At 41.8% G+C, this 26141-nt stretch overlaps 1 protein-coding gene across 1 annotated transcript in view; it reads right to left on the bottom strand.

Annotated features, from left to right (window-relative positions):
• The window catches only part of EXT2 (exostosin glycosyltransferase 2), a 190243-nt gene that overhangs the window by 79049 nt on the left and 85053 nt on the right, over positions 1-26141 (bottom strand). The window contains exon 8 of the mRNA XM_069091461.1: positions 20107-20238. Within this exon, the coding sequence (XP_068947562.1) occupies positions 20107-20238 (132 nt within the window). The remainder of the gene's footprint in view (positions 1-20106; positions 20239-26141) is intronic.

Below are 26141 nucleotides of genomic sequence, written 5' to 3'. Positions count from 1 at the left end.
CTCCCAGTAGAACAGAAGCTTCTTTATCTTGGGGACTTAGCTAGTTTTGATTATGTATCCCTAGCACTGGGCCTTAAATGAAGCAGATGCTTAGTGCACTGAATTTAACTGAATGAAGAACAGGTTTGATTTAGAATTTCTTCTTCTCCGTTTTTCTCTAAGAGAGGCCACTAAAAGTCCTTTCCCCTTTGTAGCTAAATCCAGTCACGGGGCAAAGCCCATCTCCAAAGGCAGTGATTTCAGAAAGGAAATGGAATGAAATGCACAAAATATTGAATCCTGACACAAAATGGGCACAAAAATTTAAAAAAGGCAAATATTGCTATTGACACAGAAGGAGAATATATCAAAACTCTAACAAAATCCAGTTTGTTCTTTGGATGGGAGGGTAGGGGTGGGAAGCCAACAGACTCAAATGCCACTGATCCCTCAAAAGAGAGGGCAAGTTCCCTGAAAAATATAAAGATCAATTTCAAGGAACAGTTCCATCTGTTTTCAAGACACAGCCTGAAAAAGCAGGCCAGATTGGCTGGTGAGACACACAATGCATGGCCTGGAATCTACTCAGCCTGTGTGCCAATTCTTGCTTGGTGAAATGAAGGAAAGGAGGGCAGATGGGGAATCCCGTGGGTGGGGAAGGGCCGGCAGCCTCTCCCAGTGTTCTGCTCTTCTGCACCCTGACATCACCTAGCATGAGGACACAGAACTAGGTAGGCAGGCTAAGTGGCACGCCACGGAGATGCAGCCATGACTTCAGTGGCATTCGACACTTGATCGGCTGAGAAAAGGATGGAAATTCTGCCATTGTTTCCCCGTGAACCAGATAAACTCAAATCAAAACAGAAGAATGAGAAGTAGAATTAGACAGACCAATAGCTTTGCTGGGCCCTGTCTGAGTCTAAGGTACAACCACCCTTTTCTAGGAAAGACACCGCAGAGTCACCTCTTCTCCCCTCTCCCTCAGCTCCGATCATTTGGATGTCTCTGCCACAATCTCCTTTTCCCCTGTCTCCCACAAAGAAGTGAGCCTACTCCTTACCAAGGCTAACTCCTCTACCTGCACAAGTGATCCCATTCCATCCTGTCTCTTCCAACAGATGCCCCCTTGGTCATCCTCACTCTGTCTTTGCACAGCCACTGGCATAAGAAGGAACTTAATAGATGTTTACTGACTGACTAACTGAATTAATCTAAGTGACTTGGATGAAAAGCTAAATCATAGACTCTTGAGTTGAAAGGACCTTAGCAATCAAATCCAACTTCTTCACTTTGCAGGTAAGAAAGAGGAAAGAAGTTACTCGCCTACATCACACAAGAAGTAAGCAGAGCTGAGACATGAAACAAGGTTCTCTGACTCCAGAGCCAGGCTCCTTCCTCTTGATCTTACCTCATGGAACTTGGTTTGCTTAGGTCCCAGGATCTCTGAGTAGGACAGGCCCTCAGAGGCCATCTAGTCCAACCTAGATCTGAAAAGAAATCACATTCCCAACTGGTGGGGAAGAAGAAAGAAAAGGCAAAAAGAAGAAGGGCAAGGAATGGAGTTGCCACCATGAGAGGTCTGTCAGCAGAAGTTGGATGATGATCTATTTGGGGCTGCAGATCGCAAAAATCTCAGTTGGAAGGACCTCAGAAGCCAGCATCTCTCCTGTCTTCATATAGGAAATCTTTTCTACCACCCCAGGAGTGGGCAGCAAACCCATGCTCCCTCTACTTCTTTCTGTCTAAATAGACTCTTGTCATTCCTCCCTCACCCTTTCTGCTTTCCTAATCTTTAGATCTTGGTGAAGTTAAAGCCAGCCATATGACTTAAACTGCTGGTACTTCTTTGAGGATTTTCAATGTATACTTTTTTTTTAAAGCAATCGGGGTTAAGTAACTTGCTCAAGGTTACACGGCCAGTTATTTCTGGTTGTGGTGCTGAGTATCTGAGCCCAGATTTGATCCAGGTCATCCCGACACTGGAGCCGGTGCTCTTGCTCGCTGAGCCACCTGGCCGCCCCTAAGCAATTGGGGTTAAGTAACTTGCTCAAGGTTACACGGCCAGGTGTTTCTGGGTGGGAGTTAAGTGTCTGAGCCCGGGATTCGATCTCCAGGTCTTCTCAACACTGGAGCCGGTGCTCTTACTCGCTGTGCTACCTGGACGCCCCTCAATGTATACTTTAAAAAGTGATTCCAGGTAAAATAAGATATACCCAAGGCCTAGAAATGAATGATGTAATTTCTAGACGGTGCAGTAGTTAAAGTGCTGAACCTGGAGTCAGGAAGACCTGAGTTCAAATCCCACCTCAGTAGTTATGTGACCCTGGGCAAGTTATTTGCCTTCTTTGGGCTTCAATCTCCTTACATTTAAAATGGGGACAATAGAATCTCCTTCCCAGGATTGTTGTAAGGATCAAATGAGATCAGACATAGAAAGCACTTTGTAATCCTTAAAGCAGTCATTCTCAAAGTGTGGTCCAGGGAGCCCCAGGAGTTCTCAAGATCCTTTTGGGGAGACTGTGAAGTCAAAACTATTTTCATAAAAGTATTAAAATGCTTTAATTTCTTATACAGTAAACACTGACACGAATGACCACATGAACAAAAGCTCCTTAGGGAGCCCTCAATAATTTTTAAGATAGTAAAAGGAGCCCTGAGCCCCCAAAGTCTAAGAATTGTTCCCTTAAGGCATTACATAAATGCTAGCTATTATTTACTGAATGACTCTCCCTTTGTTCTCATTGAGCCTTCCTTTCCATCCCAACCCCTATTCTCCTACCAATGACAGAAGATAAATGCTCACATTGCATCCAATACTGTAGCCTCCCCTGACTCCACCTCCGGCATAAACAGATACCATCACACCCTTGACCTTACCATCACCTCCATTCCACTTCCATGATAGAAAATTCTGAAATTCCTCGACTTCCAAATAATCTTTAATCAACAAATATTTATTAAGCAGTTACTATGAGTCACAAACTGTGCTAGGCACTAGAAATACAAATATGGGGAGTAAAATCATCTTTACTCATTCTCTCTCTGTCTCTGTCTCTCTCTCTCATCCCTACTCATATTTTACCTCTGTATCTATCAATAATCTCCACTTCTATCCTCTCTTTCTTTCCTTCCCCCCCTTCTTCCCCCTCCCCCTCTCCTCATCTCTATCTAGCTATTCATAATCTCTACTCATGTTCTGGTTTATCTTCTAGTGGGGGAGACAACAAGAACATATTAAAATATACATGGCATAAATATAAAGTTAGCAACTATGGGAGGAACTCTATGAGATGGAGCTAATGAAGGCATTCCAGGCATGGGAAACAGCCAGCACAAAGGCACAGAGGAAACAGGGAGAAGGGCAGTTTGGCTGGGCTGGGGAGTTAGGCTGGAACCCGTGTGTGTCAGGTTTTAGAAGCTAAACAGAAGGGAGAGTTTACTTTAACCTAAAGGCACTAGGAAACCACTGGAAAGAGTTGAGAAGAGCAGTCTCCTGGTCAGATCTGAGATCTGAGCTTAAGGAAGGTGACTGTGGCAACAGTGTGGAGGATGGCCCGGAGTGAGAAGGGGCAGGAAGACCAATGAAGAGGCTGAGCCAGGCCAGGGGTGAAACCTGAACTAAGGTGGCGGTTGGGTGAGGGGGGACAAGGCGCCAAACGTGAGAGAGGTTGTGAGGGTAGAAATGACAAAACTGGCAATCGCAAGGGAGAATGAGGAGTCCAAGATAATACCGAAACGATGAAGCTGAGATGCTGGAAGGATAGTGATGACTGTAACAGGACTGGGGGTGTTTGGATGGATGGAAAGGCTCTGGGGATAACAGGGTGAGTTCAACTTTAGATATATTTTTCCATTTTCAAAATAAAATGTCATTCGTGTCTTCTGTTTTTACACCTTCTAAATTGTCTCCTGTATCCTGCCTTCTCCTTTCCCCTCCCAGAGGGCTAATGCTCATGTCTCATTCTTCCCAAACCTGTTGCTTTGTCCTCACTGTGAGCTCAGCATGCAGATCCCAATCTATCAATACTGCCCGGGGTCCATTTTCCTTTCTTCCCAATCTTGACCATACAATTCATCAATTCAAAGTTACATTGTCGTCTTCCCTTGAATCCATAGCTCCTTCGTCCTCACTCTACTCATTCCTTGCCAAACTTCAGCCACTTCTGTCTCCCCTTCCCATTCTCATGCTGTGAAGAGAACTGGAAGAAGTCAGGCAACCTCACTTCTTAGAAACACTGCAACTCTGTAATCCAAATTCATATGGGCCCTCACTGCTGCACGGCAATACCTTTACTCCTTCCTAATTGATTCTCTAACTCCCAACAGTAGATGTTCCAAACCACCTCTTCTTTCCTTAAGCCTCCCACTGCACCCTTTCCCCTTCCTCTCAGTAGATGGATTTGTCTCATCCTTTTCCGAGAAAAGAATTCATTTTCCTCGAGTTCACTAATCATTCCTTTTCTAGATCTCCAAATCCCATGGCATCTTCCTCAATTCTCTCTTCTTTTACTTTAGTCTCTGACAAAGGTGACCTTTCTTCCTCTACTAATATTTTTGATTCCACCTTTTCTCATCTCCTTCAAAAGACTGAAAACATAATCATTCCTCATTTCTACTCTTTATCTCTTGCTAGTAACTCATTCTCTGCTGCCTGAAAACACAAGCAGGTCTCTCCCATTCACGTAGAAAAATAGGTCTGGTCCCTGCCTCTACTAGTACTATTAACCACCATGAGCTGGGCCTTAGTTTTCTCAATAAAATGAGATCCTTTCCTGGCTCTAAATCCTAAACCCAGGCAACTTCAACATACCTGGATCTAGACCTAAAGGTCAGTTCTGCCTCCAGTCTCAATCCAGGATTTAATGTAGGGGACAGAAGCTATCAGAATGGTTGTTTTCCCTTAAAGCCCTGTCCCCACACTGACTGATACTGCCTGACCTGGCCATTAAGCTCCTATTTCTCCACCATGTTGTACTCTGTGGCAGGGGAAATCACAGCCTGACAAACTGAGGGCTACAAGAGATATTAGAGCCTGTCTCATCTATCGTTCTCATTTTAGAGATAAGGAAACAAATACCAATCAATCAATATTTATTAAGCACCTAATATGTGTCAGCACAATGCTAAGCACTGGATGGAAATTAGATTGAGTCACCCAAGGTCAAAAAAGTATTAAGTGAGACAAGTAGGATTTGAATCCAAGCCCCCTGTGTTCTTCCCAATGAACCATGTGACCTCTAACTTTACATATCCCTCTAGTAGCAAGCAAAGGCTCTGCAGCAAGCAGGCATGCAATCAGTGTTCATTCACTGATGAAGCCCATTCACGTATGAATTAGGATGGACTGGACGCCAACTGAAGTCCTTTTCAATTCTGGGATTCTGTTCATCTACTGGGGCTAGAGAAACATTCCAGACATTTGAGAAGAGTCAAGAGGGACCAGGGAAAGGTTCTGAGGACCAAAATGAGCAAGGCATGAATTCCTTAGCCTCATGCTTTCCCTCCATGTTCAAGAGAAGAGTTAGGAAATGAGTTCACTGGAAAAACTGGAAAGAAGGCACACGAGCTGGAGTGGATGGTACCTGCTCCAAGACGGAGGTCAGACCTGACTGTGGCTCAAACCTCTTTCTACCTCCCCCTTCTCCCTCCTTGGGTCTGCTCCCAACAATATTTTCCTTCCCTCCCACTCTTATCCTGCTCTCTCTCCTCGCTGCCTTTTGTTACCCTTCTCTCACGTCTATAATGAATTTCTTCATCTTGCCTTTAGTTCCTTTCTTTCTGGGATGAAGTCTTCCATGACCACTGCACAGTTTAAAATGATCTGTCCCTCCTCAGACTTCTTGTAATGTTCATTTCCGTTCTCTTCTCCTAGGCCTCCCCCCTGCACTTGTCACACTCTCTCCTACCACCCACATGGATGTACATGTCTTTCTCCTGTTCAACTAGAAGAGAGAGCCTTGAATGCAGGCCCACAGTGAGTCTCTCTCCTCCTGGCGCCTGGCGCCTGACAGTAGTGCGCACCTGATCAATATTTGTTGCCTCGTACTCATCTGCTAATTTGCTCATGCCCAGTTTTCCGACAAGTAGGCATGCTGCTATTCTCCTCCTCTACAGCTCTAAAGCAGGGGGTAGTCGTGTCTGGTTCTTTATGACTCCCACATGGGGCTTTCTTGGCAAAGACACTAGAGAAGTTTATTATTTCCTTCTCTAGTTCCAGTTTCACAGATGAGGAAATCGAGGCAAACCGGGTTAAGTGCCTTGCCCCAGATCACAGAACTAGTAAGTATCTGAGGTCAGATTCAGACTCGGGACTTCCTGACTCCGGGGCTGGCACGCTTCTCCACTGAGCCTAGTGACCTGGTATGTGCTCCTCTTGCCTCCTAAAATGTTGGTGGTCACCATTGGGCAGCCCACGGAAAGAAACGGCAAACCACTCCAGTGTCTTTGCCAAAAAAAACCCCAAAGGGGGTCACAGAGAGTCAGTCATAAGTGTAACAACTGAACAACAAAAATTTGGCAGCTAGCCCAAATGGGATTCATTCTGCTCTTCTAGAACATTTCTAGATGTCAACTGCTTAAGAATCAACCTGGCTAAATTCAGAGATTCCTCATCAGAAGGCTGGTCAATGGGTAACACATTTTTCTAGACACAGTGACTCATGAAAACCAAGGTACACAGAGACTGTAACCTATATTTATGGAGTAAATACTTACTACCAATGAAATCATGGACCCTTGTATTGCTGTTTTCTCACTAGTATAATTTTACTGTAAGGCCAGAAACATTAATGTAGCTACTTTTTCATCCACTCTGAAAGCTCAGCTATAAGAGCTGCTAATCCACAACTGGGCTTCTTACTTACTCTGCAGATATGAACCTATCTGTCCTTGGAGTTCATGGTGACAACTTGGAGAAAGGCAGCTCTTAACATTGGTGCGAGTAAGCCTCCAAAACAGATGCCTGAGCAAAAGTCTACATTTCCCTGTGCAGGGGCTAGCCTATTCAACCAACCAAACCTCACCTCCCCACCCCCAGAAGCAACAAAAAGAATCTCACTGGACAGGGACATTTGAAAAAGGGCATTTAGTCACCCCTGAAGTGCCATTAAGAACTAACCCCCTGCTGACTGATTGAAGAGAGTGTCTATAGTCAGGGACCTCCTGACCCCACTTTCTACAGGAAATCAGGCAAATTTAAACCTCCATAATTTACTCAAGACTCTGACTCTTGCCAGAGAAAAGGCAAACAATGCTGGCAATTAACTCAGGCTGATTAAATCCCCATTACGGCAAGCAGGGCATGAAATCAGGAAGCTCAGATCCCAGCAATGGAAGAAATCCAAACAGAAGAAGGCATTTGTTGCAATTCTGCCTTGGGAAGCATCGAGAGAGAAAGTCTTGTTAAACCTGCTCATTCAAAGATGGAGAAGAGAAATATCACTCTAACAAAATGCTGACATTTAGCTAGAGAAAAAGCAAGAGTGGCACCCCATTGTATGATCCCTGTCTCCCTACAAGCACACACACACACACACACACACATACACATCACTCCCCACAATTACAGCAAGTATTCATTTCAGAAGCTAAGACTGATAGATTACTATCACATGACTCTAATGCATAATAGCCAGTTGTAAGAACCCAAAGCCGGCTTTTGAACAGCTGTCTCAGTTTGCCAGCTCTGCCAGGCCCTGGTGTCCAACTAGGGTTGTAGAGCTAGCCCTGGGCGCTGAAGCTGAGAGGCCCAGGGGAGACCTGCTGAACACTGAGCCAGACCAGAATCCTTCCAAAGCTGCAGTCTTCTCTAAGAAGCAGCAGGTTGGCTTGTGGCACTCCTAAATCACTGGCAAGTGAAATTGTCCTGACTCCCATCATGATTCTATCTATTTTCTAGTAAATGTTAGAGGTTGGAGATAGTAAAGTTAGTTCTAGAGTGGGCCTCACCAAATATTCTAGCCAAAGGGGCTACAGAATGAAAAGGGAAAGCTGCCCAGTATGGTAAAAGAACAGTCTTTACTGAAAATACTCAAATTTATGATTGTCATCTGTGTAGAATCTTTTAGAATGGTTTAATTTGAGGGCTAGACACACAGATCTGACAAACTTTTAAAAGTCCCTTTATTCCAAAAATAAGCCAAACCAAATACCATCAGACAGACTTTGAGGAAACAAAGCTAAAATACAGGGTGATTCAGAGTCTTAACCCCCATAACTCACACCTACAGGGGGAATTTTTATGTCCTAATGCGTAAGTTTGTCTTAAAATAGGCGACACCAACTCACTAGATATTTGAGTAAAACACATTTGATCTAAGTAGGGACATTCAAGAAAAACTAGGGTGGAGGAGCAGACAGAAGACATTCCCCACTGCCCAGACGTCCAACAGCTATTGGAAATGCCGTGCTCTACCTCCTTCTACCTTGGTGGAGAAGAGAATTTTTTGGTCATTTAAAAATATCAATTCGAACCTCAATGTGGTTTCAATTATGAATTACCAGACTCAAAAAAGCTTTGATTTATTCTATTTTGCTCCAATTATGCATGATGTGTTTCCACCAAAGACTTTGAGAAAGTATTTCATCATGCTTCCCATCCTGGAATGGTCAAAGGGCAAAACCAAAGGAGTTAACCCTCCCATCTCTTCTCTAGGTTCTGCCACACTCAACCTCAATGAACACAGATCAAGAACTTTGAAGTGAACTGGGCCAAGGAAGGGTTAAGCATTAGCATAATATTATTGAAGAGAATGAGGTGGATGTCCCTTCTCCAAAATGGAGAAATGATATTTACGACTAATGGTCACTGGGAGTCTGGGAGCAGGACAATCGTAATGCAACCCACGTTTCCTTAACCATTAAACTTCAATGGCCCCAGCTCACCATAACACAGCAAGCTGCTTAGTATGTGCTGACTTGGAAAGCTAAAATTATAGAGTCTTAAAGTTGTTTTCAAAGGTGCTCTCTTGGGAGCAACAAGGGAGCAGAAACTACGGGAGCTGAAGTCTCTGAAGTCTATTCATTGTCCACTATATTTTTAGTTCATCTCACTTATTGGTGGAATTCAGCTGGGATTCAAAAGCTAGACGACGGATGATCTGAGAAGAAACTCAGATTCTTATGCCAAGTTTACTGATCAATGCCCCAAAGTGGACTTCCTTAGCAGAGAAGGCCAAACCTCACTGACCTGGCCACAAAAGAAGCCAAGAATGGAAGAAACCAAAGGCAGATTAATTTAACATTTCAGAACCAGATACATATATATGAACTTGAAGAACCCACCAGCTCTTACAGGCAGCAGGACAAAATAGTAAGAGTCCAGTTTGATTCTTGGGCTCAGATCTGCTTCTTGCCACCTCTGAAACTTTGAATTAAGCACTTCACTTCTTTATATGCCTCAGTTTCTTCAGCTGTTAAATGAGTCTTAATAGTTGAATGGAATATATCTGAGGGGGGAGGAAATCTACATTCAGAGCAATGTGCTTTTTCACCTGCCCCAGAATTACAGAAGATGAAGTAGAGGCGAGTAGAGGCCAGGTGACATTCCAAATCATATAGCTGGAATCAAAACGCACAGAACTGAAGTTTCTGGCTCTCGTTTAATTTAGCCTATTGATCTTCACTCCTGGAAGCAGAACATGTTTGACTGAATGCTGCTGCTATAATTTGGGTCCCATGTATTCTTCTGTCTTTCATTTCTTTACTAGCAGTGAAGTCCGGGTCTGGTTAAATGCCCACCCCTCCTCACCTCTATAAAGCTGCTGCTGTCAGAAAGGGCTGAAACTGATTTATTTTCAGGTAGTAGAGGGGAAAGTTGACATTTTATCCTCTGACTCCAGGATGAAGCTTAGCCAGCAGTTTGCAGGAGCCTGTGGCTGGCTGCAGCTTCCACCCGAGGGATGGAAAAAAGCCAATTAGATGGCTCCGTGCAAAAGAAAAACCAAAAAGTTCTTGGAACAAGGAAAATGATGACTCCAAATCATGATGCTTTTAATAATTCAAGTTATCTCAGACTACAAGTAATAAATGAAACTAACCCAATCTCTGCCAGCCAGACTGCAAGAGGGCTTTTAAAAATATATTATCTAACCAATAAGATGAGTGAATACAACAAATTAGAGGGGAAAATATCACAGCATTGGACTGATGTGTGGTCACTTGATATCTCCTAAGAGAACAGCTGATTCATAATAAAAAATATGTAGATTAAGTTCTGAGAACAATTTTCACACATACATACACACACACACACAATTCAGCCCAACTTTTAAGTGTTAAAGAAAATCTCAAAAAAAAATTTTTACTCGAAAAATTAATGTCCAGTTTGACCAAAACAGACAAGCCTGTTCTCTAATCAAACCAGAAGTAAGATTTTTCAGGAATATGAACACAGGTTTGCGATACTATATCTCATAGGAGAGATAAAATAAATTTATGAGTTCACTTGACTATACCATGTATGAAATGCTCTTTCAGTCTGACAAAGGAGGCCCTTTCCCTTCCCTGATCTGGGTAGGGGTGTGCTTATTGGCAGTCCAACTAAAGGTAGAAATCTGCTATAGTGTAGATGAAGAGCTTACAGCTCAGTGAAAATGACCTCTCTTGGCAATGATTAAACCAGTTTCAAGCATACATGCTTCAAACACCAAGGCAGTCGTGACCAATTAAGTCAAAATATTTTTTTAGGTTTGGACCTAAGAGACTTTACCATCATCAATTCAAATAGAATCTTTTGGACTTTAGAGCTAGAGTGCACCTTTAAATATCATCCTGTCCAGCCTCCTCAAATGGAAATCTATAGTTACAATGACTTATTCATTGAAGCATTTGCTTTAAAATATGTCAAGACCTATTGTCCATCCATTTGACTGTGCTAAAAATATGTTAAGACTTATAATATGCATAGATATTCATTGCTCCAAATGTATTCATCCTATTAAATTTTGATTTCAGATGCCACTCAGCCTCTTAATATTTGTTATTGTTCAGTCCTTTACCTTTTGACCAATTCTTCATGATCCCATTTTCCTTCTCCAACTCATTTTACAGATGAGAAACTGAGGTAAACAGGGTGAAGTGACTTGCCCAGGGTCACACAGTTAATTAGTGTCTGGGATCAAATTAGAATTCCGGAAGCTGAGTCTTCCTGACTCCAGATCCGGCACTCTGTGCACTGTACCGCCTAACTGACCTCTCTTAATATATGCAGCCTCAGTTACCTTCTTAATATCCTTATGCTGGATATGGCTTGTCTGGAGAAGACCAAGGTACTACCTTCATTCACTGGTTCAATCTGACCTGTAAGCTAAAATCGTACAACACCTATCCTTTCTTGTCATACATTAAGAGCTTTATACTTATCAAGTCCAAAAATATAATGATATTGGTAGAGAAAATTTCCATAAGATAAAGTTGCTGTTTAATTCCCCCCTCCCACAAGAGGAGCCTTGGAACTTGATGCCATCCATGAATATTAAATGATTAATTGGATGTTTTGATATGACTTCCTCTTGATAGTCAGGCTCCAATGTATTCAGGATGATGACAGTTTGCTTAAGACTAGGCAGAACCACAGCAGATTTAAAATGTTTCCCTAGAAGATGTCACGTTTAATTCCAATTTTTCTTGATGCTATGGTGTTGGCGTCACGTTCTAAATAGAAAATAGTTTTCCATGGAGGCATCAAATATTTCAGCATTCTCACAATTCTTGGAGGGTCTATTTTATATATTTTCAATACATAAACAATGCATGAGTGCAGAACTTAGTTAAAAGCTTTCTGATAACCAGTAATGGAATGTAAGTATTATACCATTTGGGGGTGGCTTATTCAAAAACCACTGAATTGGCAATGTTTTTTACACACTCGGGGCTTTGGGGGCAACCTTTTAGCCCCACAGCCAATTTATTGTTTTCCTATATGTATTAATAGGTCTTTTTAATAATACAAGTTATGAATACTTTGTATTGAGTATATAAATACATAACTGACCTATATTTGGAGGTGTCATTCGTATTTTCCTCTTTGTAATAAACATGTGATACTTTCTCCTAAGAAAGAGGGGAAAAGGCTTCCATCTTGAAATTCTTGTGTTGCTGTCAAGTGTCTAAGCCAATAATTATGGCTTATATATTCAATCACTACATATCCAGTTTTTCAGAGAGGACAGAAATTGTTTTATTATTAATCTTCATAATGATATGCAAACTATTTCACATTTGATTCAACTTGGACTTGCATTGTACTTCAAGTACATGGTCTCTTTCAACCATCTCGATGACCAGAAACCTCCCGCATTCTCCTTTTCTGGGGGTCTTGCTTCTCAAGCTTCCACTGTGTCATTTCTGACTGATGACAAATAGTTGAGATTGCTCTCTGTGCTGCTTTGACACCCTGGATCATCTTGTTACTCTTTCAGTTTTCACTTTCAACTGCTAATGACCTCAAGAATTTCTGCCTATTTTCCAGATTCCAATCCAAATCATTCTTTTTAATATGCCCTTTCATCGGGTGTTCAAGATTTCTATTATGCATATTGGCTAGATATTAGTATAATCTTCCAGTTTCTTTCTGCAGGTCTTCAATAGTTTTCTCCAGCTGATTCTGTTATGGTGATATTTCAGGCTGTTGGTTACAGCAAATGGAGAAGTTCTGAATGCTGTGGATAAGTTCACTTACCTTGGCAGCCTACCTTCCAGGGACATACACAAAGATGATGAAATTAACACAAGCACTGCCAGAGCTAGCTCAGTGTTTGGGGGCTCCGAAGGAAAGTGCAGGAGAGAAAAGGCATTAGATTGACTGCCAAACTGAAGGTCTACAGATCTGTTGTGCTGACATCATTGTTGTATGCCTGTGAAACCTGGACAGTCTGCCAGCACCATGGCAGGAAACAGAATCACTTCCATTTGAATTGTCTTAGGAAGATTCTGAAGATCACCTGGCAGGATACGGTACCAGATACTGAGGTCCTTTCTCAAGCTAAACTGCCAAGCATTCAAGCTCTGCTTCAGAGAGCAGAACTCTGATGCACTGGCCACGCTGTTCAAATGCCAAACATAACTTGCCAAAAAGACTACTTTATGGAGAACTCACACAGGGCAAGCGTTCACATGGAGGTCAGAAGAAGTGATACAAGGACCCTCTCAAGGTCTCTCTGAAGAACTTAGGAGCTGATTGGGTGACATGGGAGGCACTGGCACAGACCCACCCAGCACAGCATGCCCACATCAGAGAAGGTGCTGTGCTCTGTGAGCAAAGCAAAAGTAAGGCAGCTCAAAGAAAATGCAGAATGTGTAAATTTAGAGAATCCACCCCAAAGGTTCACGTGGACTATTTACACCCAACCTGTAGTAGAACATTCTGAGCTCATATGGGTCTGATCAGCCATAGTCAGACACACTATAACTTGATGCTAGCATAGCGGTGTCTTTCTGGTCCTCTCTGAGGACGAAGGACAACGATCTTCTGTGGGGCAAACCTCAGCGCGACTGTAGCAGGCATTGTGCCCAGGTCCTAAAGTGTTTCTATACTATTTTAGCATAGAAATATGATAGCAAGGGAGAATGCAATTTTTATGATATTTATAGTAAATAAAAGCTTTTTAAAATTATTCTCTCCTATTATAGGTGGACTATTCATTGGATTTGTGATTTCAAACAAAAACAGACTTCTACACATTTTAAATATGCCCATCTCCTTTACAAAATCAGGTGAGATCCAGATGTTATTTTTGCCATTGCTATCATTGAGTAGCACTTCCAAAGTATAGATTTTCAATGTCTTCAGGTTCTCTAGATTTAAAAAATTCCTCAATTCCAGCCCTTATATCATTTCATCTGGGTTTAAGAATGACATGATTTCTCATGATTGCCCTGCACCAATAACAGTAGCAATTATATAATGCTTCATGTTTGCAAAGCACTTTAAATATGTAATGTCATTTGATTCTCACAAAAATTTGGTGAGGAAGGTGCTGCAATTGTTCCCATTTTACAGATGAATAAACTGATGCTAAGAAAGGTTAAGTGACTTTGTCCAGGGTCACACAGCTATTAAGTGTTGAGGCAAGATTTAAAGTCAGGTCTTCCTGACTCTAGGAACAACTCTCTAACCACTATGCAACCTCGCTGCCTAAACTAATCCATGGTACACTGTTGTATACCTTGAAATTCCATGTATCATTGACAAGAAGCAGTATGAGGTTGTGGCCTGTTGCTGGTGAGATCTGTTACTGATTTTAGATTGTAATGACACAGTCCTGGCAGATGATGAAAGTACTTCGACATGTACTCTATCTCATGTACACTCACAGTGTGCCCCCTTTAGGGTCACTGTCATCTGCACCGAAGCACTTCAATCAAGGGAGGGCCTCGCATTTCTGATTTGTCCTAAACTGCCCTAAGAGTCTTGGGGCAGAGAGTGCCCTCTGTAATAACCCTAGCTGGTACACCCTTACTTTACCATTATCCCTTCCAATAAATGAGGCTTGGAAAAGATTCTCCTTCTTGTTATCTTCTCATTCTTCTGATCTTTTTCAAAGGGGCCCAGATAAAAACACTCCTCAGACAAAATGCTATCCTGTCACCATTCCTTTAAAAATCCTTACCTGATCTGGCCGTGCCCAGGTCAGGGACTGTCTGCAGCCTTGTTTTGTTTCCTCAGCATTGAGCACAGTGCCTGGCACAGGGTGGGCACTTAGTAAATATTTATGACTGAATAAGAATTTGACACTTATCAAGTCCAAAGAATATTTTGATATCACTGGAGAAAGACTCAACAAAACAAAGTTGTTTGATTTGCTTTTCAGTGGAGTCATAAAGCTTGATGTCATCCACACATACGGAGTGGTTAATTAGAAGCTCTGGTTCAATTCCTTCCTTAATCTGGAAGCTATATTTCATTCTAATTAGGAGATATGATAAGGGATTTAAGACTTGGCAGGGCCATAATGGGATTAAACTCTCTTCCTGAAATATAAATTGTTTATGAATTGTTTATGACATTTTGTTAGTGGCATGTTTTAAATAGAGAACAGTTTTCCCTCTGAACATCAAATACTCTAGAAGTCTCACTAAATGCTGTTTTCTAGATCTGCAGCATATAACTCAACCACAGAAAGGAATGGAACCAGGGCAAGGAGTCAGACATTATGAAAATCAACAGCTATGCTATGGCACTTTCAAACAGACTGGTCAATAATTATTGATACAATTGTAAATTTCTCTTTCTACTAGCCCCCTAAGACTTTGGGACACACCCTTTTTGCTTCACAGACAACAGATTATTTTCTTAAGTACATTTTCTTCATGTCGATGATGCAAATACTTTGTACAAAAAAATCAGTGTATATGAAGGGATCATTAATATTCCCATTATTTGGCAAAAACAATTAAGCAATGGCTCCTGTTAAGAGAAGGTGGAATGAGGCTTATGTCTGAGGGTGAGCCTGGAAAGTGCCTTGCTAGTAATTCATGAGTCACTGTGAAGCTTTCAAACCAATAATTTTGGACCTCAGCTGGACCTGCTGCAATTTTGCAGAGGCTAGAACATCAATAAGCTCCTCTGATATAACTATCCTGTTGTTCCCTATATTAATGACATGCAAGCTGCCTGATTAGGTTGGACTTCTCAGGCCCATAGACATGAACAGCATTTCTCATATCCTCCTTCTTTCTGTCTTGCCCTGGATTCCTTTACTTCTCAAACCTCTATGGTGAAGCTTTGTGGCTGATGTTTAATTGTTTCCTTCATTCTTTGCAAAGCTTGGGATCCTTGAATCATCTTAACCTTTTAATTTTTGTTTCCAATTACTGATTATGGATATCTCAAATTTCCAATATGCTTTATTCTACAATCTTCCAATGCCCTTCCACAGATCTTCAATAATTCTTTCAAGTCGCTTGTGCAGGTGCATGATATCTGTCACTATCCATACTCCTTGATGCTTCCATCTGTCCTCCTATGATCTTTACCTAGCAACAGCTGCCACCTGTACTGCCATGCAGGCCCTGAATGGTTCTGCACTTACTGTCAAATCCTACTGTTCATGATGCTTATAGCAGGTATTTTTCCTGAATGACTCTGTTTTAGTATAATTTGTTCTGTTGCTAATATTCGTACTATCAAACTCAAAAAGGGTCTTTTGAAATTCCAGTCTAAGTATGCCCATCTCCTTTTCAAAATTACTAGAAACCAGTCCCATTTTTGTCATCTATTTTATCATTAGATGAAACTTCTGGGATCTGCACTAAGTGAATATATTTGGTGAACTTGGGATGTCAACTTTTTTCTCTCCAGATTTTAGTAACTCCTCAATTTTATCTCTTGTTTCATCCAATCTAGGCCTAGGGATACACTTACTTTTTTACAATTGCCCTACATTAGTAAGCAATACATTGCCATATGACTTGAAGCTAAGGATAACATGGGGGAAAAAAGTAATATAAAGTCATTTTTTATAACTGGTGATATGTTTCCAATTTTTTTTAAGATATAGTATTATCTCATAATAAAAGTGTTTATGTCTTCAGTCCATTTCAGTGCTCTCATAGTTTGCCTGCTTTAGAGGTTGGCACCATTGGCACTAAGATATTTACAGCAAGGGGGCATTGGTATTATTATTTGGGCTGTTTTGTTTAGAGCTAGCATGGCATAATAGAAACCTAGTCTCGGAAACAAGAAGACAAGTTCAAGCCACAACCCTGTGTGACCCTGGGCAAATCATTTAACATCTTAACACCCTCAAGCAACTCTCTAGAAGTATAAGTTCTTCAGGAGTTTCTGATTGGCAATAGTAGATGGAATTTCCTCTCCAGGAATTTTCTATGCCAGTGAGAGCACTGGACTTCTCTTGACCAAAAAATTTAAAAAACCATGATCACTATATATAGTCTTATCCACAACACAGAAATGACTTAGGCAAGGAAATCAGGTATGCCTATGCACAGAGAAGGGTTGGTAAACTCGTTGAGTTGGCTGCATTCTGTTCCTTATGTAAACATTCAGACCCATTTGGAATTAACACTAATCTGTCTAAATTCTATGAATATATTTCCCAAACCTAAGTAGTGGGATGAAGAAGATGATGTTAGCAAGCTAAACAAGATTCCAAGATAATTGAGTCGGTTTTCAAGTACCAGAAAAGTATCCCACATAGCCTAGAAGTGAAGAGAAATAAGTAAAGTTGTCAAAGACTTTGAAATCTTTAGCTTTTCAACATAATATTCTATGGATCTGAAGAGGAGCTCATGGGCCTCCTAGCTATGTATAACTGGTAAGGACCTGCAGACAAATAATATTTAAAGCTGCAGGACCCAGCCACCATCTCAAGAAATAAGGACTGCTATTTGGGCATCTCAACAGAGAAAACCCTGGGTTCCATATATATGTAGCAGAAGAAGGCGAAGTTTGAGCAGCCTGTTCTATACCTGTTGCTGCTGCTGTCAAGTCACTTCAGTTGTGTCCAAGCCTTTGTGACCCCATTTTGGGGGTTTCTTGGCAAAAGATACTGGAGTAGCTTGCCATTTCCTTCTCCAGCTCATTTTACAGATGAGAAAATGAGGCAAAATGGTCTAAATGACTTGCCCAGGATCACAGCCAGTAAGTGTAGGAGGCAAGATTTGAATTCATCTAGATAAAGTCTACCTGAAGCCAAGCCCAGTACTCTACCCACTGTACCACCTAGCCCCCATTCTATACCTAACACAGTTCTAAGCCCATCATATCCTAATTCAGAGCTCTAGAGTAAATAAGTAGAATTCTAAGAGGTAGAGAGGAAGTGCTTTAAAGCTAACCAATTAGGGAGTCAGGACACAATAATGAATCACTATGAGTTACCTGCTAAGCAATGGCAAGCATGCTCACAGCTCTCCCTTCCACTCTTTTTGGAGATAGGCTACCATCAGATTGAGCTTAGCTTTACATCCTGTGCCCCCATGTGGCAACTCATGTCCCTCCCTCTTGCTTAGAATGTTAGAGATGGAAGGCACTCTATTTGCAAAGGTGTCAAATGGCCTGCAAAACTTCCAGTGGTCAAATGGGATTAAAATGCAATTGGGAAATGTTTGACAAAACAAATAAAATACCATATAGCATAGATAATGTTAATCAGTGGTTCTCTGAGTCAATATGCAGCCTTCAGGGACCCATTTCTATTTGAGTTTGATACCACTGCTTTAGAGGTCATCAAATTCAAGAATAAAACCCCACTACATACAAAGTGCTTGAAAAGTAATTATTCTGTCCCTTGGATTAGAAACTTCTTGATACTAGAAATGATGTCATTTTTCCTCCTTTTATCCCTTGAATCTAATACACAATTCCTTGAAGGTAGTACAGGATTGATAAATATTTGTTTAATTGAATTTTTCAAGTCCCTTCAAATAAGAGAAGCAGTAAACTTGGTGGCAAATGGAACGCTGGCTTCATCTTGAGGAAGGGAAAGAATGAGAAGGCATCCAGTGGTATGTGGTGCAAGTAAATAGGAAACTGACCTGCTTCGGGCAAGGAAAAAGGATCACATTTCTGGACGGTACTTCTGTAAAACTAGTGACCTACTTCATCATGGTGTACACACTGGAGTCTTAATCAATCACTTTAAAGTGAAAGAGAAGCATATGGCCCACTCCTCCCCCTACCACAAATAAATTTGGAGAAGGTGAAGAATTCATGACAGCCCCTCTCTGAAAAGCAGACCAGACCATAATTTACTAAGGTCTATACTCACTCCTACCCCTAAGAGTCTGATATTGTAAATGAGTTGTAGTCTAGAGGGAAAACTCCCCTACAGACTGGCCTCACAGTGATCTTGCTTACTGTAGGTGAAATATTTCTCAAGGTAAGAAAAAAACCAGCTGTAAATAAATTATGCTACTTAGGCCTCTTGTCAGTTGCTTTAAGTGAACGATGGCTGAAATACAGAAGGTGGAGCTTTAAATCAGGGCCCTCTTCATATAAGCCTGAGAGAAAAGATGAAGACCAGCTCATCCCCAGCTGCAAGAGCTCTTTAGGAAGGAATCAGAAAAAGAAACAGAGAATGCCTCCCATTGCTGGTCTGTACTTGCTTCCAGCAATCTTAAAGCTGCTCTGAGAATCGCCACAGGTCAGAAATTTGACCTTTTGGTCCAAGAGTAAGACTTTGCCTCTTTCCCTCCCTCTCTTCTGAGCCAAGATTCTTCTGATGGGCAGAGAACAGATCCTTGCCCCTTGTTCTCTTTAAACAGCTCGGAGTGCTTTGTGCAGAAGCCCACAAGAAAGTGGCCCCATCTCCACCCTGTCTGTATTGGGGCCATGCCAATCCTACCTGACTGTGGGACAAATGGGGCAGTCTTCACTGCCTGGTCCTAGACTGGCAGCACCCCCCGAGGCTGCTATGAAATACAGGCCTTGCTCACCCCTCAAAGTTGCCTAGATCCCTGTCAACTTCCAGCTGGTTTTTTCACTGCCCCTTCACCCCAAGCACCTTTCTTGTCCAAACTAAGTTGGGCAATCAGTGGGTGTGGGTCAGCTATTCAGAATCAGTCCACGTTCCCCTGCTTTGCTCTCTCAGAATTCCTCTGTGTCGCCTTTCACCTTCTCTGAACTGCTTAAAGGATGACACCTGGTACATGAATCCCCTTTCCAATAGCACTGACAAGTGCTCAGCTAGTCTGTAAGGGATGGTTTTTTGTGGCCTTGAAATTCTTCTCGACACAGCTGGAATTGGAAGATGCCATCAGTATTTCAATACCCCGAGGATTTGTCACTTCATCAGCATGGGTACTCTCTTCTCAACCATTTACAGAACTGTTTTCTGGGTTGTGAGTGTTCTGAATTGCCAACACAAAGCTAGGGCTTTGGCATCCAGTCCAATTCCATTCTGTTCCCCTATCCATCCTCCAAATAACACAATGGTATTCTGGGTCCTTGCTACATGTATCAAACCTCATAAACTAGTACTTCAATGTTTTTTTTTAAATTCTTCTCTGAACAGTGCTGGTCATTTATCAGGAACAAAGTTTGCCCATCAAATTGTTTTCTTTTAAAAACTACAATCTAAGTAACCAATACTTGCAAGCAAAAGCACTTTCAGTATTGCCTAGTCCTGACAGGAGGACTATTTTAGAGGGGTACCTGCATTCACTTACAACAGCTGGAGGATCATTCCACTCTTCATAAGAGATGGCAGCATATGGGTAGATCCGGTCATTGATGATCTGAAGGGTAGCCATAGCAATAGATTTCATTGACTGGAAGTAGGCTTCCCAGAACCATCTTGCCTGCAAGAGAAAATAACAGAAGATGCTTCACCCAGCAAGAAGGGAGTCACGTCTTTCTCCCTCCTTGTGGCTCTCCCACCCTTCTGTTTGATCCCTCCTAGGCTGATGTACTTCCCACTGGAGCATTTGCTCTGGCTATCTGTGTGAGTGCTTCTCTTGTTTAGTGCCTGAATCACTAGCTTCCTCTCTCTCTCTCTCTCTCTCTCTCTGTCTCTCTCACTCTGTCTCTCTGTCTCTCTCTGTCTCTCTCTCTGTCTCTGTCTCTCTGTCTCTCTCTGTCTCTCTCTCTCTCAGCTCTTGCCCTTATATTAGGGCACTTCAACATCTACATTGAGGCTCTGTCAAACTTCCTTTGTTGTTTTCTTGTTTCACTGGTGTCCAACTCTTCATTGATCCCCCTTTTTTTGGGTGGGGGTTCTTGGCAGAAATACTTGTGTGGGTTGCCATTTCCTTCTCCAGTTCACTTTTCAGTTAAATTCTCTAACCTCCCTAAATCCCATGATGTGTTCCTTCCGTCTCTCTCAGGGTCACACTGTGGATCTTAGCATTATCTGCAAGAGTTCCCCTTCATTAATCAAAAACACTAACATTGCTCTCTGACTCTAGCCTCCCATCATAACATCTCTCCTTAGGCCTTATCCCTCCTAAGTCTATATCTTGTCTTCATTAAGATCCTGAATCCCTCCACACCTCAGTTTTTTCTGAGTCTTTTGACTTCACTTTGCTCCCTTCCAAGTCTTGACTCTATAGTTAGCCAATTTAATTCCACAGTCATCAAATGTCAAATCCTTTATTCCCTCATCTGATCACTGCTCCTCTTTTGCCAAACCCCAGTCCTAGATTACTCCCACCATCTGCCTCCTCCTCTCTCACTCACACGCTGATTAATGGAGCTGGAGGAAGTCACACAACCATGTTGAATGGGTATACTATAAATTCATGTTATCCAGCTTCAGCTGGGCCCTCCTTGGAGGAAGGCAATCCTTATATTCTTCCCTAATTGATTCCCTATTTCACTCCCCTTAAAGACTCTTTCAAACCTCTTCTCTTCTTAAGTTTTCCGTACTTCCTTCTCCTCCTACTTTTCTAGTTGAGAACTATACCTCTTGCTTTGCTAAGAAAAATAAGTCCACTTGACACGAGCTTCTACCCTTCTCTTCAACTCAAAACCCCTCAGTATCTTCCTAGTATTTTCTCCCTCCCACATCTCTAATAACGGGATGGCCCTTCTTGTCAAGCCAACCACTCTATCTGTGCTTTTGATCACATTTCTACCACCTTCTCAAGCAGACTGCCTGTTCATTCCCCTCATCCTCATTCTGATCCTCAATCTCTTCCTATCTACTGCTTCCTTCACTACTACTTTCAAAAATGTCCACATTTTCCCCAGTCTTAAAAAAAAAATCTTTACTGTTCCCTATGATCTCCTTATGCTACTGTCCTGGGTCTCTGTCCTTCCTTTATGAGCAAAACTCCCAGAAGCTTTCTACCTATTTTGTTACATTCACTTTCTCTCTTCCCTCTCACCTTTGCAATCTGGTTTCCAACCTCACCACTTCACTAAAACTGTTTTCTCCAAAGTTACCAACAATCTCTTAAGTGACACATTGGATCGATTCTTCTCAGTCTTCATCTTACTTGACCATGGCTGACCACCCTCTCTTCCTGGATACTCTCTCCTCTCCAGGTATTTATGACACTCCTCTCCTGGTTCTTCTCCTACTTGTCTGACTGCTTCTTTCTCAGTCTTCTTTGCTGGTTCACCATCCACATTACATCCTCTAACTATGGGTTGCTCTATCCTTCCTAGGAATAGCTAAGGGCAGTAGGTGGCACAGTATAGATGGAGCCCTGGACCTGGAGTCAAGAAGACTCAACTTCCTGAATTCAAATCTGGCTCTGACACTTACAGGGTGACCCTGTTTGCCTCAGTTTCCCCATCTATAAAGTGAACTGGAGGAGGAAATAACAAAACAGTCTAGTATCTTTGTCAGGGAAACCCAAAATGGTGTCACAAAGTCACTTCACCCTGTTTGCCTCAGTTCCTCATCTGTAAAATGAGCTGGAGAAGAAAATGGCAAAACCACTGCAGTCTCTGCCAAGAAATCCCCAAAATGGGGTCACAAAGAGTCAGACACAACTGAAAGCAACTGAACATACATCCCTCTTGTCCTCTCCTGGTCACAACATTAGCTCTCATGAGTTTAATTAATGTCTCCATGTAGATGACTAATAGACATATATATCCATAGCCACTCTCTCTGCTGACTTTCAGTCTCCATTCTCCAATAACTGCCTATTGGACATTTCAAACTAGATGTCCCAGAGACAACTTAAACTCAATATTTCTGAAACCAAAACAATCCTTCTTCCAAACTTCTCCATTCCCATCGAAGGTATCACATTCTTCCAGTCTCTAAGATTTGTAACTTTGATATTCCCTCCACATATTCAATTAGCTGCCAAATCCTGCCACTCCTACCTTCACAACATTTCTTATTCTCTCCTCACTTAAACCTCATGTGAATACTGTCCTTGCCACTTCTTACCTAGATCATGGCAACATCCTCCTAATTGGTCTCCCCGCCTCAAGTCTCTCCTTAGTCAAGTTGTAGAGGCAACCACACTAGCATCCCTAGAATGGCTACTAGCACAGGCTCGTAGGTCTGCTTTACTAGAAAAGAAAGCTGTTCAAGTGTCAACAATCGTTTTTAATTACATTCACTAGTTCAGGGGAAAAGTCAGTACCCTGACCTTCAGAGAAAATACAAGCAGAGAGTTAAAGACCAACAGACAGGGCTCTGACCGCCTGAATCAACTATATACATACATCCCTGGATTGAAGGAGCCTTTACATCTGAGCAGTCAGGGAGCTCTGAACATACCCCACTCCAGAATCACAAGATCCTTCTGTTAAGTGAGCCCCCAAAGCAAAATACCAACTTAAAGTTTATATACACTTCTCAGAGCCAGAAGGCTTCATAACCCTCATGACTCAGTGCCTAATTAGAAATTAGCAAAAGGTGTGAAAGCCTTCCTACCAGAAAGCCTCCCCTAAGCAAGCTTCCATAATGGGCTCCCTCTGAGGGCTATTAATGGGCATGGAAGATCTTAAATCCCATTAACATTACAATAGTCTCTCCTATACACATTACCAAAGAGATTTTCCTTGTATTCATCTCTGACCATATCACTCCCCTGCTCAATGAACTCTAGTGGGCTCCTATCACCTCTAGTTTAAAACATTGACTCCTCTGTTTATTTTTAAAAGTTCTTCATAATCCAGCCTCAGCCTATCATGCCAAACTCAGTGGACATCATTCCCCTCCTCCACATCCTGCAATCCAGCCAAACAGCCTTCTCTGGTCCTTACTTATAGCACCAAACTCCCATCTTTTGCCTTAAATGTACTTCCTCTGACTTCCTGGAATCTCTCTTTTGCCTCAAGATACAGCTCAGGTACCAATTCTACATGAAGCCTTTCCTGATCCCTCCCCCCCAATAATACTACCCTCCATCTATCTTGTATGCATTTACATTCTTTATATTTATTTCTCTATACACTGCATTAGAATATGAGTTCATTGTGAGAAAGATTTCTTTCACTCTTGGCATCTGTATATCTAGATCTATGCCTGACACATAGAACAAGTTCTTATGGCAATTCGCTGACTGATGCATGGTGTCTCCTGTGCAGTTCTTGAGTGGTGAGATGCTGCAGCCTGCTCACAACTGCTCTGGGTCCCCCCACTGTCCCTTTGGGTCACCTTCAGCTTTACTTGTTCTCGGACTACAAACATACACCAGGTGATTTCACAGCCACAGAGCAGCACTGGGAGATGATTTGCTCTGAAACAATCTATCTAAATCTGTTCAATTTTATACTGCTTTTCTTTTTCCTTTGCCTGTGAATTTCAAATCTGCAAAAGAAGACAGCTCCTTAAACTTTACTGCTCAGCTAATTTCCCAAGGAGGTCGAAGATGCAGGAAAGTCCCATATACACCAAAATAGCACCTTGACTGAGGAATGAATGATTAATCACATTCTCATATGAATGTGATAGAATACTGAAGTCCAATAAAAACAATGACTAAAAAATTCTGGAAGACAGGAAGAATTGTTAGGAACTAATGCAGAATGAAGTGAAGAGTATCAGTACAATCTACATGATGACTACAATAATATGAAAGAAAGAAACCCAGAATGCCATCAGAATGACAGTACAATCACGCAGGAAGTGAAAAGCACAAGCTTAGCAGACTGACAATGAAGCATGCCTCCTTACTCTCCTGGTCATCTCTAGGGGCATTAAAGGACCTGGGCCACCCCACACGGCCAGGATATTTCCCTGTTTTGCTTGGCTGTACTTTTTTTGTTGTGAGGGAAGATTCAAATGGTGCCCCGGAGAGTGAAAAGGGGATATGGTTTAAGGAGGTTATAGGAAATGACAATGATGTTTAAGGCACATCAATAAAACATTTTTTAAAAAACATTTTTAAAAGAACATTTGTGTTTAAAAGATAGGATTCATGTTTAAAGGATGAACCTTTGTTTCAGGGAGAAGCTTGAGGTCATGTAAAATACTTCTCAATTTTCCAAAGGCAAGCCAACCCACTGTCTTCCTCTTAATTAATTCTGGATTCAGTTCAGTGCCCATTTGCAATGTTTGTCCAAGATCAATGCAGTGATGGACCAACTCTATGGGTATCCATTGCAAGTCTAGTGTAGACAATAGGCATATACTATATAAATATGTCCGTGGAAACCCATTCAAACACAAGACATTGTTCAAAATGAGTCATAGAATATGCTCAATTAAGAACTGCTGCATTTGTTAGCATTAATGAATATAATAAAAAATTTGTGCCATTGTGTTATTTAGCTCACACTTCCACAATGTCTTGATTTACAAAGTGCTTTCCTAACAATGGATCTGAAGCAATACCCAAGTCAGTTCCTTCCCTTTCAAGAGATCATACAACCTACACTCCAGTGTCATGCTCCAAAAAACCAAAATGAACCCAAGCATTGAGAGCTTTTTTTAAAAAAAATCTAAGTTAAGAAGCTTTGGCTAAATATGCCAAAGTTCTGTGCCCATAGCTAATCCATGGAGGAGACAGAAGCTCTTAGAGTTGGTAGGAAAGAGCGTGTGGTAACCAATCCGCCTAGAACATTAGCCAAAAGTGCAGCTAGAGAATATCGCTTCAAAGTCAAGATGCCTCAAATCATCCAAGCCTGTCCACCCATCCTCAGCCCCCATAGGAAAGGAAGCCTGCTTTGCCAAGAATCACAGCTCAAGTGTTTTAGCCTGGGGTTAAGTGAACTTCCCAGATTAAATTGCTTCTGCAGCTCCTAAGTAACAACTTGATATGTCCATAAGGCATTTTAATTTATAGTTTCTCAAGGACTCCAGGGCAGCAATTTGCCTCAAGGCAAAGGAACCCCACGAAAACTTTGTGCCTTTCATCTAGAGGACAGAATCAAATGGTGAGTGTGATTGTTTTTTTCTAAAATACGGGCCACATTTCTCTCTATCTGATGTCCAGATAGCGGATTCTTCACTTGTGTCTCAAAGAGGCCCCAGGAGGACAGGCCCTCCCCAGCTGTGACCAACTGAACAGCTGGCATTTTTATCATGGCATTTTAGAACTTCCACAGCACCTTTCCCATAACAATGTTGGGACTACAGCAGTACACAGTCTAGTATACTATAGTTTAAAAATTAAATATCTCAGTTTTCTCAGCTAAAAGGGAATATTATTTTTCTAGTTTTCCAGTGATCTTCAGAACACTGTATACTAGCTAACAAATTGCCACAGGTTTACTGTTACAGAATTTAGGCAAATGCAAAACGTGGTAATTAACTTTTGGTTCCATTGTGTAGGCTCTGTTCCAATGGGAG

Source organism: Petaurus breviceps, unplaced genomic scaffold (genome assembly GCF_028583685.1).
Source record: "Petaurus breviceps papuanus isolate PSGF00001 unplaced genomic scaffold, PetGlider_PUasm1.0 188, whole genome shotgun sequence".
In the NCBI taxonomy this organism is placed as follows: Eukaryota; Metazoa; Chordata; class Mammalia; order Diprotodontia; family Petauridae; genus Petaurus; species Petaurus breviceps.
The sequence above is the reverse complement of the archived record's forward strand: the minus strand, read 5'-3'. Positions and strand labels throughout refer to the sequence as shown.